Source organism: Lactuca saligna, chromosome 5 (assembly GCF_052625555.1).
Source record: "Lactuca saligna cultivar CGN05327 chromosome 5, ASM5262555v1, whole genome shotgun sequence".
Lineage (NCBI taxonomy): Eukaryota > Viridiplantae > Streptophyta > Magnoliopsida > Asterales > Asteraceae > Lactuca > Lactuca saligna.
In genome coordinates this window covers 5,094,146-5,110,809 of record NC_136421.1, presented here as the reverse complement: position 1 = coordinate 5,110,809, position 16,664 = coordinate 5,094,146, and the positions used below count along the sequence as shown (strand labels likewise).

The window sequence follows — 16,664 nt, the reverse complement described above, 5'->3', positions numbered from 1 at the left end:
AAAGGGGGTCTCGGGTGGGTTCCCTTCTTTCTCTCAACCTGTCCTTACTAAATGGTTATGGAGACTAAAATTTGAACCAAATGCTTTCTGGTGCCAAGTCATTTGTGGAATTCATAACTGTTTTTTGAAATCCATTTTCTCTCTTGACAAAAAAACCAACTGTTTTTTGAAATCCATTTTCTCTCTTGACAAAAAACGATGTCAGGTACTTGGTACAATATCGTTAGAGCATTTTATTATTTACAGGATGTGGGGATTTTTTCTTCTGATGTTTTTAAGATCCAAGTTAGATCCGGGGAAAATACGCTTTTTTGGTTAGAAGATTGGTCTCGTGATGGAGCTTTTGCTTAGTGCTTCCCAAACATTTTCAATCTTGACAGGAAAAAATCACGTTTTATTTCAGATAAGATTTGATCAAACCGAATATTCTTTTGGAATTGGAAAAAAGCTCATAGTAATCAGTTGGAAATTATGGAATTAAACGCTCTTTCTGGTGCTCTTTCACATGTGGAGTTAGTCCATGGCAGTGATAAATGGAGCTGCAAATTATCTTATGATGACAATTTTTATATCAGCCACTTAAGAAACCTTATTGACTCCAATTTCACTAATTCTATTTGGGTCCATCTTGCTCCTATTAAAGTTAATGGTTTCATATGGTGTGCATGTTTGGATTGGATTCCTTCGGCTGTGGCGCTGTCTCATCGAGGAGTTTCGATTTCCTCTTCGATTTGTCAATTTTGTCTAACTGGTGGATGATACAAACCATATTCTAGTGGGTTGCCCTTTTGCTATTGAAGGTTTGAAGTGGATTTTCAACTGGTGTAACATCCCCATTCAAAAATTTGAAACGGTTAGTGAGTTTGTGGGTTTTGCAGCGGCGTGGGGGCATTGCCCAAAAAACGTCAACTGTTACTTGTCATCTTCTATGACCTCCTATGGTGCGTTTGGAAAGCTAGGAATGATTTGATCTTTAACAAGATGAGAATCTCCTCTTCGAAATTGGTGGACAACGTCATCACGACAACTGTCAGTTGGGTTAAATATAGGGGTCATTTTGGTGGCTGTAATTGGGCAAATTGGATTTGCTCCCCGTTTTATATATTGTAATTGTTATTTTGTTTCTTTTGCTCTGCCTTGTGCTTGATTGGTAGTGACTTTATTAATAAAATTCCGCCGTTTCCAATAAAATAAAATAATCATAGTAATTAATTTCGTGACTTGGACGCCTCTATGCTTGGTCTCTTCTTAAAATTATGTCCCTATATAAATCCAAATACAACTCTAAATTCATGATTTGAAAATCCACAATGTAACACCCTGAATTCAAAAGACCTAGAAAGGAAAGAAAACCTCGGGATGAGGAAGTGACTTGTCGAGTAGATGGGTGACTCGACGAGTAGGAGCGCGAATTTGGTCGCAAGATAAGTGACCTACTCGACGAGTCAGAAGACTGACTCGGCGAGTTGGCCAGGTTTTGGGAAAACCCTAAATCGGGAGTTGGTGCCCTATTTAAGCATCTTATTCTCATTATGTCAGTCTCATTTGTAGCCTCCATTTTCCAGAACCTGTCCTACGAAACCTTAGTGTTCTCTTTGAGTGTGTGAGCCTTATTGACGAATTTAGAGTGTTCTTGAAGTCTAGAAGAAGAAGAAGGTTGAAGGTCCAAGGAAAAGGTTGTAGATCCAGGATGTTTGCTTCATTTTCTAGTAATCAAGTTCTCACCTTGACTTCTAGTTTGATAGATCTCTTTATGTCCCTCTTTATGGAGTTTATGGTCCATGAAGGATGTCTTGTGGGATTTGGATGTCCCCAAGCTATATCCTTCCAGATTTAGAGGTGCTCAGAGTAGTGGAGGCATAAATGTGGAAGCTTTATGCCATTATACCTCTCCATGCAAAGTTTAAGGAGTTGTTTTGGCCTTTTGAGCAAAAAGAATCATGCATGGGTGCAAAGGTAGTGTCTTTGTGTGATATCACGGACCTAAGAGGCCAAATCTGGGTCTTGGATGCCTTTAGCTAGTTGGAAATCGTCTGAACAGTGTTGGACATAGAGAGACTCGGCGAGTCAGGCCAGTTCTTGCCCCAAAACCCTTCTGTTAAGGGTATGAGTGAGCCTGGAAAGGGACTAAGTCGGCCCGAGTCCATAATGGTCATGAAGTTCATCGTATTCGATGAGTTCAAGGAAGAACTAGGCGAGTCTAAGGCAATATCCTTAGTTATGAAGATGGATTTGACGAGTTGTTCATACAACTCGGCGAGTCACAGACTAGACACATTCATATGTGGATGATGAACTTGTCGAGTTCAAGGATAAACTCGGCGAGTCGGATGAAGTCGGTCCCAATTGTATGGTTGAAGGAGAACCCGTCGAGTTTTTGCTAGACTCGACGAGTAGATTCGGGGTTGTATGGGGTTGGAAGAGTATGGACTCGATGAGTTGGTAGACCAACTCAGTGAGTCAGGTCAACTGGATGTTGACTTTGGCCATTGACTTTGACCAAGTTTGACTAGGGTTGACTTTTGGATTATTATGGTCTAAATGTTGTTTTGGGTATTGATAGTTCGGGAAGCCGAAGGGTTAGTAAACCTGGAAAATGTGTCGTGTCGTTTCGGGTTCATGTCATGTCAAGACATTAAACGGGTTGAAAGGGCTTGACCCTAACCCGACTCGTTTAATTATTGTGTCATGTCGTGTCAATCCGTTTATTTTCGTGTCAGGTTTCGGGTTAAGGTCTATACCTTGTAAATATGTTGTCTCATGTCTGATTGAAACATTTTAAAGGTTGGAAAGTAGGAGTTATGGATGCAAAAATGAAGAAGTGAAACATTGGAGTTAGGAGATGGAATGAAAAAAAATTTAGTAAGTTTAGAAGGAAAAATGAAAAGAGTTGAAGTTGGGGAGTAAAGGGGATAAGTAGTGAGGATGAGTAAAATTAAGTAACTTTGAAAATTTGAATATTATTTCTAATTCTTGAGTTTGGCCCACTACAAGTCTATAACATATAATATATTAATGAAAATATGAAATTTATAATAAATAATATATAATTAAACGAGTCATATTCGAGTTGAAAGTCTTGACCCTGACCCTACCCGTTTAGTTATCGTGTCGTGTCGTGCTAATCCGTTTACATAAACGTGTCAAAATCTCAAACCCTAACCCGCTAATTTCGTGTCGTGTCGTGTTTTGCCAGGTCTAAAGGTCAACAGTTCAGAAGTGTCGGTTAGCAGTCAGAAGTGTTCAGTGAATCTTCGGCAGTGTGAGGTGAGTCTCCTCACTATTTGTATGGGTCTACGGCCACAATACCGGCCCATTTTTTTATGTATGATAGGAAGACCCGGGGGTTAGCCCTAGGCATTATGCATGAAAGACCAGGAGACGGCTCCTGACACACAATATGTTATTATGTATGGTAGGAAGACCGGGGGTTAGCCCTAGACAATATGTATGAAAGACCAGGAAGAGGCTCCTAGCGCATTGTATGCTATTATAGTATTATGTATGAAAGACCAGGAGGTGGCTACTGTCACACTATATGCTGAGTAGCCTAGTAAAGTAGTATGCATAATTGTCTTTGTGATGCTTGCATGGAAGACCAGGGGATGGCCCTTGGCACTTGTCTGTAAGACCCAAGGAGTAGCCCCAAGCTTGGCAAGGAAGACCACATGCGGCCCGTGGCATAACAGCAAGACTATGTTTGGCACATAGCACCTTACTTGATTATGGATATGTTTGTTATGTTGGCTCATGGTTACGTATGGCATGTATGGATCGGTTAATATGTATAGAATGTGGTATTTGGGGAACTCACTAAGCTTCGTGCTTACAATTTTCAACTATTTGTTTCAAGTACTAATGTTTTCCAAGGAAGGAGCCCGGGACGATCGTAGCGCATCACACCATGTTTTCTGCACTAGATGATCTTTGGGATTTAAAACTTTGATAATTGTTATATTAAGAATGTTATTAAATGATTGAGCAAAATTTATTAAGAGGTTTTAATTAATCAAAAGGAGAATTTTGGTCTTGAATTTTGGGATGTTACACACAAGCCTCCAAGAACAACGTAACCTCTCTTTCAAAAGCCATTACCTAAAACTATAGGACGACAACATATTCTCAAAAATATACAACCAAAACAAGATAATCAAGGAATGAAATGCTACTTCCACATTTCCAAACATCATTTTCCTTCGTTATTACATAAATGGTTGCTTTGTTATATCTTCAAAAGATCAAAGAAGATTAAACTTGATAAAGTTTAATAAATTCTGATTAAACTTCATCTCAAACATAGCAGTCAACAAGTGAATAAAAGAATGTATTGTGTCAAAGAATATCTAAACTACATCAACAATCATAAAACCTTTCACACTCACTCATTTATTTAAAAGACTAGATGTGAGACCTGTGCACTATATAAGCTGATTATAATAACAATTAAATATCAAAGTGTAAATATTAAAACATCAACAGTGTATTTTAACTCAAGATTAATGATACAATCATTAATCTTATTTGGAAAATAAGAAAACAAAGAACAAAAAAGATGTTTAAACAAATTTTATTTGGAAAATAAGAAAACAAAGAACAAAAAATCTAAGAAAAATATAAAAAAAAAAGTATGTTAGTAGCATAATTTTAAATCCATATAACATATGTAGATACATTGGAAAGTTTTTGAAAAAATTGAATATATGTGAATTTGAATGCCAAATAGTAATATAATTTTAGGCTAATAATATCAAATAAGAAAAATAAACGGAAAGTTGATTTAAATGGCCTTAAATGTAAGAATTGAAATTTGGAAGGAACATGTATTCCTAAATAGGGGTGTATATGGGGCGGTTTGGTTCGGTTATTGGTCAAAACTGAACCATGACCATTACAACTGGTTAATGTATTTCAATAACCATTGGATAAAGATTAATATTGGTTTTGGATAATAGTTTTAGTTTGTTAATGGTTATGGTTAATGGTTAATATCGGTTAATCATAGTGGTCCAAAATGACATAATAATAAATATATTTTTCTATAAAAATTGTAAAATATAAATCCGTTGTTATAAAAAATGAATGATTGTGCATATATAACTATATTGATAGAAGATTATTTATCATATCTAATTGAGAGTAATTTCCCTTTAAAATTCCAATTTCCAACATATTACATACATTATATTCCCTCATTCCTATATTTATTGTTCACTTTTGATTTTGACGTATTTATTATTTAACTTTGACCTTAAATATTTTTATTTGTGTTATAAATTACTTGATGAAACTTATAACAATGAAAAGACATTTAAAACACAATCAATTCATATATTCTGCCTCAAGTATTATATATCAAAAACAAAAATATTAAAGATCAAAATTAAAGAATAAATACGTCAAAATTCAAAAGTGGATGGTAAGTATGGGATGAGGAGTATTTAATTATAATATTATACTATATTAAAAATATTTATTAATATTGTTGGTTTGGTTCGGTTCGGTTAATAGTGGTTCGGTTTTGGATGAAAACCATAACCGAACCATATGTATTCGGTTAATCAAAATTATAACTGAATCATATCTTTTAGAGTTTTAGTAATGGTTCGATTATATTGGTTAATTTGATTATGGTTTGGTTTTTCGGTTAATATGCTCACCATTATTTTTAAATTCTCATAAATACATTATGTTGTATTTTTAAATAAATTTGATAAATACAAGAAAATGACATGTGGATCTTATTAAATTTAAAAACACCATAAAACGATAAATGTCATAATTCATGACAAAGTGACATGTGACAAAAAAAACATTCATTTATTAGAAATGATTACATCAAGAGAAATTGACTAAACTAACCATATTTTTATTCAAATTAAAAAAAAACCAAAAAAGAAAAAACCAAAAAAAATAAATAAATAAATAAACCAAAAAATTTCGGACCACTTTTTCCGGAATGCTCATTCCTGAGTTATCCTTGAAATTTCCGAGTTGTTTTTTTCTTTTTCTTTTTGTATAATTTTTTTCTCAAAAAAACTCTCTACTTATATCCAAAATGCTCATTTCGAAGTATTTAATATCATCGTTTTTCAGTCAAACGTATGTTTTTAAGACTTTGTATCGATTATATTCCCCATTTCTATGTTTCTTTAACTTTTTGTAAGATTCTAGTAAGAAACTAAATGTTTTCTCAAAATTTCGGAATTGGTCATCGGATTTCGAACTTGTTCACTTGTTCTTGAAATTCGGAGTCTTTTTTTCCTTGGAATCTGAAATGAGATTTTTTTTTTCTTCAGAAAAAATATTAACACTGCATTTGTTATCTCATGTCTGCTTTTTGTGAAAAAATACCAATTGAAGTGGAGGGTTTTTTCAAACAACAAAGGGTTGGCTCAACTATTAAATCAAATGATATTGAGCATGTTTCCCATCTCTTCTCGAGAAACAAGTCGGTTATTTCTTTGCAAAATTGTGCTCAATTTCATACGTGACAATTCCGCCAAGATCTCTTCGTTAGTTGGGGGAAGAATCCGTCCGAATCGGTGATGTCTGTAATGATCCGGAGTTAACTATTCCGGATTTGTTGGTTATTATTATTTTAAAAAAAGTTATTTTCTTTATTACTAACTTACAACATGATTGGTTTAGTTAATTTCCTACTATGATATTTTACCATTATAAGCACGTTTAACATATTAAATATTTATTATATCAAAAAAGTACAAAAAGTTGGCTATGAGACGCAATAAGTACCTAACTCCTAAGCTGATTTTAACTTGCAATGAATATAACGCGCAATATGTTGCTCGTTTTAAAAGCCATTCTTGTATCATTATTTTCACATGTAAAATGATGCGAGTCCTTTTGGCTCACGAGTCTACATAATCATACACAACACATTAAACTCTCAATACCATACCAACTTCAAGCAGGATAGTCTTGTTGATTCGGAAGATAAAATTAGGCCCATAAACATAATATATATATATATATATATATATATATATATATATATATATATATATATATATATATATATATATATATATATATATATATATATATATATATATAAGCAAAATTCATTATTACAAATATACATCAATAATTGTTCAAAAAAAAAGCAATAAGATAAATTATAATCGAACATAATAACATGAATTGTGATGCTTTCATAGTATTTTTAGAAGTAAAGTTATTCACCAACTATTCACAATCAATACTCCTTTGTATATTGTTCTTAATAATTATCATTTCAACTCATTAAGTTTTTTTGTGAGATTGTGGATTGTAAGTACAAATCTACCAACTTCAATTTTGAGAAACTTGTTTTTATAGAAGCAATAGTTTCTAGAATAGAGGTCAAGACTCTATATGTATTAATTACATTAGAAAAAAAATCAACTTTTTCATATATTTTAAAATATCGGTTGTATTGGTAGTTTTATTTGGTAAGAACTCGTCAACCAACTTTAACTCTAGATAAAGTTAATTGGCATCGGTATCTGATCGTTCACCATACTTAAGTGTGGTAAGAACTCGTCAACCAGCTATAACAACTTGGCGAGTTCAAGAGAATGAGTAGCATCGTAGTGACTTCCGACTTGGATTGGTGAAAATAAGACGTTGAATTGACTTTGCCCTGATGATGATACCTTTTAATCAATTTTGTTTTCGGACCTAGATTACTCGTCTACTATAACAAATCGTATGTAAAAATTAGCCCCCCTCTAGGGCATGACCCTGTGTGGTCGCCCACCTCACACACCTTCAAAGACGCCCATGACATCAAATCTTGCAAAACTAAATAAAATTTTGTTGGAAAATATTATTATTGAATCATAGATAGTTAAATCTTGGTCATATTTAAGATGTTCCCTTGAAAGATCTTTCATTAGGTGTTTGATAATCTCTTATTGTTGATTTCGTGTGTGTGTGTGTGTGTGTGTGTGTGTGTGTGTGTGTATATATATATATATATTTGCTTTGTTATATAATTTTCACTGACTTTATCAAAACAAGATACTATTAACTTCAACATTCTCTTATCATTGACCATTTTTAATATATCTTAGTTATCATCATACAACGACTGGGATGACAAATGGATAATAAGCTGCACCGCTAAGCCTTTTTGTATGTTAAAATCAATTATTTGAACACTACATCCATAGATCTATGAGATATAACATTGTTATGCATGATCCGTTGTACTCTATTAAGAAGTTCCACCGTATCCGTCGTGAGGAAACCAAATGTATGAACATGTGTTAATTTTCTATGCACGATTTCTTATGTTTGGTGATTTTGTCTATAGCAGCTTTTAAAGCAACATGTCCTGCCGTGAAACCCCCAACCCTCAAGCCCATGAGAGGGGATACCCCTGTAAGGTCCACACATACGTGTTTCCCTCTAAGCTATCCAAAAATCAAAACGTCAGCTGATCTAAAGGTTGACCTTCCTTCTGTCGAGTCAGTCAAGAAATTTATAGATACCTCTTTCTTGGCGGAAACCCTGACACACTTAAGTATATCAAATAACACATCCCTAACCATATCATGCTTGTATTTGAACCCTGAGAGTTCTTTACAATGAACTGCATGTTTTCCAAAAAAGTCCAAACATGCCTTGTGGCACACCGGACATATCTCGCCAGTTGGAAATATTGGGATCATGAGTCAATATTTGAGGATAGTATAATAGTTCATAGGAGACATATGTTGGCTAAACCCATCTATGGGGATAGCTAGAAAAAATCTTGAGCATGTGGTACATGTAAACACTAAAAATCTGCTTTCTATTGAGTCATCATATCAAGATGCATTTCCATATCTTGGATATTTTTACTAAAAAGGTCACTCGCCGATGTATTATGGGATTTAGGGTGGGTGGTGTCCTTAGTTGTAAAACTGCTAAGATCAATTTTCGGAAGCTTATTACGAAGAGAAGTCAAGGCAAAAACATAAACAAAATCCATACAATTTTGTTATTCCGTAAGATGTGGTATTAGAATACTCAAGATCGAGCCCTTAAGGGTCTCAATTTTTTTTAATAGTTAATTTTTAAAAAAAATAAATAAAGTAACTTATATGTTTAATGAGTTCATCTTTGTGAAATAATTTAGAAACCCCGTCTTAATTTGTTATTTTTAGACATGTAATATTTTTAAAATTTATAAAAACTTAACAATAACATTAAATAAAATCAATATAATATTACACACAAAACTAAAAATAAATATTGCTAAATATAAAGTTCATATTTTGCTTTATCTTGTTGTATAATATTACATGTATAATTATAAAAACGATAAAATCATATATGAACATTACGAATTTAATATATAATATTGGAGAATAAACAAAAAAATAATCAAAAAAATAATAATAATTTATAGGTTAACTATACATAGGGTTTGGACCCTCTGCATGACGTTGTGAAAACTCGTTGTGTTGAAAAACGCAGTGCCATATGGATAAGGTTTTGTGGGAGAAACTTTATCAACATAGATTAAGCCTTCAAAGATGTTTACATCGTAATTTTATTTTTATAAGATTCAAACCAAACAATTATGTATGGAGGAGACAGACAAAAATAAACGAAAACTATAAAAGCTTCATATAAAATACTAAAAACATAACTTTAAATACAATAAAGGATCGAAATTATTTAAGAGGAAAAAACGTAATATAAAAATCCCCTTTTACCGGAGTAAAAACGTTTATGTACGGAAAGATGATTGTTTTGAATGTGGTGTCGTATATAAAAGGTTATATTGTAATTGGAATTTAGCAATTTTTACTCTCGACATTAGAAAACAAAATGAACATTATATAGTTCTCAAATACAGGTTTTCAATATATATATATATATATATATATATATATATATATATATATATATATATATATATATATATATATATATATATATATATATACTAATAAAATAGTAGTTTTTTTGTTATGTGTCATCATATTAGATCTTTTAATTAATATGTTACCACTTGTCAATATATTAGTTCTCCATTTTAAATTTTTTAGACTTTTTCATTAATGTAATGTTATTTGTCAATATATTTATTCTTTATTTTAAAATTTAAATTTTATATTAATGTTTTCATTAATTCACAAATAAAAAATATCTAATATATATTAAAAATTAATTTTACATATTTATTTGAATCAACGATTATAATTTCGCATAATTAAAAAAATATCTCTTAAATTAATAATTTTGAATTTTTATTATAAAATTTTAATTAATTTTATAACCGTGGTTCCCACGGATTATAAACTAGTGTGTGTTTATATATATATATATATATATATATATATATATATATATATATATATATATATATATATATATATATATATATATATATATATATATATATATATATATATATATATATAAAAGGGAGTAAAGTGGAACCTTACTTAATAAAGTGGGTTAATTGCACAAAATATTAAACTTAGGAAAAAAGCATCGGTAGAATAAAATTGGTTTGTATTATTTACTCAAAATATTACTAACATTAATGGTAAAAGAACACTTTTTAGGTTAATTATTAATATTTGACATCTAAAAAACATGGATTGAAATTTTTGAGACAAATATATAAGAAAAATAAATTTAAGGGACTACTAAATACCATATTAAAAGACCAAAGGGTTTTTGATCCAACATGTTTTTTTTTTTTTTTTAATTCAATGATTCAAGTTTCGTCTAAAACATATGCGAGTGAATTAGTAGTTTAAAGAAAATATACTACAAAAATATCTTTAAGGTACCATTCCACGTTTTCACTCTATTTTATCAAACGTTCAGTGGACCGTTCATAAATTGTTCGATGTGAAGTTCATTTATTTAGTAAATGAATGAACATCAACAATAGTTTAATTAAACAAACAATCATGCATAATGGTCTTGTTTCATTTATGTTCATGGTCGTACGTTATGGTTTAAGTTTATATACAAGTGGAGCTTCTAGAAGTGATTTATGATTACAACATTTAGATTTCATAAAAATATCAAAGTGCACTGTTAAGTGCAGTCAACATATCAAATGTGTTGATAATCAACTTATATGGTTCTTGATTTGGATGTTTATGTTCTTTTATATTTATCCATTTATATTTTTTTTTTTAAGTTTGTTCCTTTATGCTCATTCACGTATGTTTGTTTAGCATCTTAACGAATATAAACGAACGAAAACAAACAATGTAATTTGTTAACCAAACGAATATAAAAGTAATCCGTTCGTGTTTTTTCGTTTAATCAGTTAATTAGTAATTAAACGAACATGAACATTAGTAATTGAAACGATCCAAAAATCACAACCAAAAAAATTCTTTAAAAGCATTACTAGAATCATATTTATAAAAACTGTATCATAAGTCATAACATAAATTCTCGAGTATTAATTCAAAACATAATATCATTATCAGAGTCAAACATTCCCAGGCTAACTGACTATGGTGTGTGCACTGCAATCTCCCCGAGCTCCTCTTTTGAAAACTGAGTACCTGAAACCAAAACTGAAAACCGTAAGCACGAAGCTTAGTGAGCTCCCCCAATCTAACACATACCATACAACAACATATAAAGCACATACTGGGCCTTGCCCACTGCATCGGACCAATGTCCGGACTAACTGGGGCCTTGCCCCTACATCGGACCGAAGTCCGGAAACTGACTGGGACCTTGTCCCCTACATCGGACCGAAGTCCGGACTAACTAGGGCCTTGCCTCCTGCATTGGACCGAAGTCCGGAACTGACTGGGACCTTGTCCCCTGCATCGGACCGAAGTCCGGGCTAACTAGGGCCTTGCCTCCTGCATCGGACCGAAGTCTGGAAACTGACTGGGACCTTGTCCCCTGCATCCGACCGAAGTCCGGAAACTGACTGGGACCTTGTCCCCTGCATCGGACCGAAGTCCGGACTAACTAGGGCCTTGCCCCCTGCATCGGACCGAAGTCCGGAACTGACTGAATCATAGCATAGCATAACATATCAACTAGCATGAACACATATACTGCATACTACATCGGGCCGTAGCCCGGAACACATAACACATAACACATAACACATAGCACATAAATCCTGTCTGAGCCACGAAGGCATCAAACATACTAACTACTGCATCGGACCGAAGTCCGGAAACTACTGCTAACTGAACGGGTCGGCATTGTGGCCTTAGACCCGTCCCTACTGGAAGGAAACTCACCTGATGCTGCTGAACTGCTGCTGCTAATCCTTTTGACCGCTACCTGACCTCTGACTTCGATTGCTGCTCCACTAGCTCCTCAAGCTACCAATATCAATATAACACTTAGTCCAACTGACCTCCAAAGGTCACTAGGTCAATTCTGGTCAAGGTCAAAATCCTGGTCAAAGTCAACCTTCCGGGTCAACTCTACTCGCCGAGTCTATCCACTGACTCGCCGAGTTCATATGCTCTGGGTCTTTCTTATTCGCGACTCGACTCGCCGAGTCCAACTAGGTCCAAGTCCTGTCCTGTCCAACTCGCTGAGTCACCACCCGACTCACTAATTCGAGTCTCAACTCGAAGGGTTTAGGGTTTCGCGATCTGACTCGCCGAGTCCAAGAACAGACTCGCCGAGTCCTAGACAATCTTCAACCAACTCGTCGAGTTGTTCATCCAACTCGCCGAGGCCATGCCTAACTTCATCCGACTCGACGAGCTGCTCATCCTACTCGTCGAGTTCCTCCTCATCTTCAAGCTACTCGCCGAGTCCACTCGAAGGACTCGCCGAGTCTATCCAGTCCTCAATCCATGCAGTGGCTTTTCGAGCCAAACAGAACTTCCAACTCATAGATCCATACTTCTAGGGCCTATTCCCCACGTAAAGTGGAAAACTTTACGTGTAGATTGAGAGATCTATGCTCAAAACATACTAAATTAGGGTTTATGGCAACCATGCTTCTTCAACATACCAAGGGCTGATACTTTAGGGGATTCAAGACCAAAACCAACATGGAACTGAGGTAGCAACCTCAGATCTGAACCTCCAACTCGAATTGGTTACATATCATACTAAAAATGACCAAAACTCACATATAAGAATAGATCTAGGTGCAAAGGGAGTCCAAGCAACAACTTATTACCTCCAACTGGTCTGAAATGTTTTCTCAATCTCGGATCTACAGTCCCTTCTTGCACCTCCAAGGCTTTTCTTCCTTCTCCAAGCTTTAGTGCACTCTACAAGGCAAGATCTAGCTCAAAAACGGATATGGCGGCTAGGGTTTGGTGTTCTGGGGTAGAGAGGCAGTAAAGGAACCCTAGGAAGGAGAATGAGACGCTTAAATAGGTTCCAAGTTCCCGGATTTAGGGTTTTCCTCGTTCAGACCCAACTCGTCGAGTCTCCTTGGCCGACTCGCCGAGTCGGTCGCTTTCACCACAACCCGGATCCCGCTCGGACTCGCCGAGTCCCTCCATGGACTAGCCGAGTCTCTCCTAAACTTGAGGTCTTCTTTCTTTTCTTGACTTTCTTGACTTCAATAAATATGTCTAGAGTTCAAAGCATGATGCGTCCAAAATATTTCTAGTATTCCGTGATTTACACTCGCTACCCAAGGGCCCTAAGTTCCCTAGAAATTTATATAAAACAAAGTAAGATAATATGAATGCTCACATGTTCAACGAATTAAAGGAGTCCAAAATCAGTACGCAAGACTTTGGTTGTGATGCATAATTAGTGCACCACCATAAAGACTTAAATTTCAGTGAACTTAGTTCAAAAAGGTTGCATACGAAGACACTTATTTAATGTTACATATTGTTATGCAATTTACAGATTAGAAAATTTGCATAATTAGAAGGAAAAAAGAAAAACAAATTGAGGGCCAATCAATCAAAATACTTGTATAACCCATGTCTTAAATTCAAAAATAATTGCAAGTGAGCAAGTTTTTGAGTTTGTTTTCTTGAAAACTTTTATAAACATGTATCATCTAAAGTCACGCATATTCAAGAAAATAGAGAACTTTTGTTTGGGAAGCTTGATTACTTAAATGTGTGGACAGGCTCCGGTTCTCATTTGAAAACCAGATACCCAAAAAGGACCCGCTCTAAGCAACCCAACCGGGTCCAACAATCCAGTACGGGTTCCAAGCATTCCTAGTAAAAAAGAAGAAGCCATATCTTGAGTTTGAAAAGTCAAAGGCAACACATTTTTCAATATTTATATGGGAGGCATTTGATATGATAACCATAATAATAACAAGAATTTTATACACGGATAATAGGAAATAACATATCATGAATTCAAAGTTGAAACTAGACAAAGTTTTGAGAATGTGTTTCATGATACAAGGAAGGAGTCAAAAAGAAGCTTGTTATCTTGGAATGTTGATTTTAAATAATGGAGCATAAACAAAGCAACGCTGATGATGAATGAAGGAAGGAAGTGTTAGGCTGAAATTTTCATTACAAAAGCCATCACTATTCCCAGGACTGCACCTGCTGCAACCTGCATCAAATCAACCCATTCATTAACTCATTACAAAGTTTTTTTTTTTTTTTTTCAAACAACTTCATGAAACTTACTAGATGAGATGCTGTTTGTTTGTTTTCTTACTTAATGAGGACAATGGGTAATGATAAATGGAATATGATCATTTCATCCTTACATTCTAAAAAAGAATTTCAATACATCTTAAACCATAACAATATTCATTAGTTTTAGCATGAGAGGAGTTGGGAGAAAAAAAGAAGAATGACAAATATGTAAAGGCTTTAGTATGGTTACATAGGCGATGATTTGGCTGTATTTGTAGGCATGGAAAAATGAAATATCATCTTTGAAACAAACAATGGAATTGTAGATTACATAATAATAATAATACATATAGAGAGAGTTGGATTCAACCAAACCTGCAATGGAGTGTGACCAAGTGAGTCTCTTAGAGGTCTGACATTGGAAAGTGGATGTTCTGGAGGCAACTCACACACAATTTGATTCAATAACTGCATTTACACAATCAAATGATTTTCTTATGGAAACCATCCAAGAATACTTATGAAAGAAGTCACAAATCAAAAGTTAAAGGCCATTGACATTTGACAATGACAAACATAAAAGGAATATACCTCAGCTTGCCGACCAGCATGAAGTCTAACACCAGTTGCATCATACATTACCTGTCAAAGGAAAAAAAAAAAAGTAAAAAGTAAAATTGATGTTAATGATGTAAATGGTGGGTATATATACATGTTGATTGATAGATGCATATTAATATGAAGTTAATAAGTAAACAAAAACGTACAACACATGAAAGAACCACTGCAATGGCAAATGATGATGAAGCAGTGCCCTCTTGTAAACCTATGCATGCAGCAAGAGCTGTAACAGTTGCAGAATGTGATGATGGCATGCCACCTGAGCTAAGCATCCTTCTTGTATCCCATTTCCTCTCTTTGAACCTGCACATCCAAAGTAAATTTCCAAGACAACTCTAAAATAAATCCCAATACCTAAAAAAAACACCCAATCTAACTACCACTAAATCCAAATAATAACCGAGTTTTATCGGAAACACACAATAGATTGGCGTGAAGGAGATATAGAGAACGCACCAATGGGTAAACACTTTAAGAAACTGAGCGATAAACAATGACAGGAAAGCAGAAAGAAGAGGGAGATTCGACGGCAAAACGGAGGATTCTGATGAGTAAGAACGGAGACTGGAAGACGCATCAGCCGCTGTGATCACCTCGTCCATTACAAAAACGGAAACAAACTCCCCCCTCTCGCTGTTAATCGTATAGATCTTCCAAAACCCTCATACATCAACCACAACAATTGTGTTGTGGCAATGAAATTTCAAGATCGCAATGAATTTATTCAACTGTAATTGGTAGATGTGGACGGCTGGAGTGGCAATCAGTGAAAGTAAAGCATCTCGCAAATTTTCTGGCGGATGGGTGGACGTCGGCGACGGACGGATACGGCTGGCAATTCCACTTTCCACTTTCCACGCCAAAAAAATAAATTGGGTCAAAAAAACGACACGCGAAATTATTTTGGTTAGATGGGTTCTTCAACTGATTCGTCCGAATCTGACCCGTTTATGATAAAGTTCCCTATAAAGCATAAACTAAACAATTTTTTTTTTAAAGAAATAAAAAAACAGAAAAAGGGGTTAGAAGTGATTAAAATCTGCTAATATATTTACTTTGAGCATCTAAGTTTGAGATTTTAACCCATGAAATATCTTTAACCGTTGAGACTATCTTCGTTTTTAATCAAAATTAAACCTAACTCATTAAAAAATTAATTTATCTTTCTTCCATCAATATAACCCAATAAAATTCAAACTTTCATTCTCATTAACAATCCAATCAAATTTGTTTTTTATTTAATAAATAAAATTTATAATTCTTTTTTATTATAATCTATTTATAAATAGAAAATCAAAATTGAATATAAAAATGTGTTTGATATTATAGTCTACTTATAAGTAAAAAAAAAATTATAATTTTTAATAACATGTATATAAACCCAATAAAATTCAAACTTTCATTCTCATCAACAATCCAATCAAAAATGTTTTTATTTAATAAATAAATTTTATAATTCTTTTTTATTATAATCTATTTATAAATAGAAAATCGAAATTGAATATAAAAATGTGT

General features: G+C 33.9%; 1 protein-coding gene across 1 annotated transcript; it reads right to left on the bottom strand.

Annotated features, from left to right (window-relative positions):
* Positions 1-14,186: 14,186 nt before the first annotated feature.
* Positions 14,187-16,078, bottom strand: LOC144998710 (uncharacterized). Its single transcript, XM_078958449.1, has 5 exons — positions 15,606-16,078; positions 15,296-15,452; positions 15,120-15,170; positions 14,904-14,996; positions 14,187-14,499 (listed from the first exon to the last, which is right to left on the bottom strand). The coding sequence occupies exons 1-5, from the start codon at positions 15,749-15,751 to the stop codon at positions 14,440-14,442; spliced, it is 507 nt and encodes a 168-aa protein (XP_078814575.1). The 5' UTR covers positions 15,752-16,078; the 3' UTR covers positions 14,187-14,439.
* Between the last annotated feature and the right edge of the window lie 586 nt (positions 16,079-16,664).

Coding starts and splice junctions, on each gene's coding strand:
- LOC144998710 (XM_078958449.1), bottom strand. CDS start 15,751: ATGGACGAGGTGATCACAGCGGCTGATGCGTCTTCCAGTCTCCGTTCT. Junction 15,453..15,605: donor CTTAAAGTGTTTACCCATTG/GTGCGTTCTCTA, acceptor TTGGATGTGCAG/GTTCAAAGAGAGGAAATGGG. Junction 14,500..14,903: donor TTGGTCACACTCCATTGCAG/GTTTGGTTGAAT, acceptor GATTTGATGCAG/GTTGCAGCAGGTGCAGTCCT.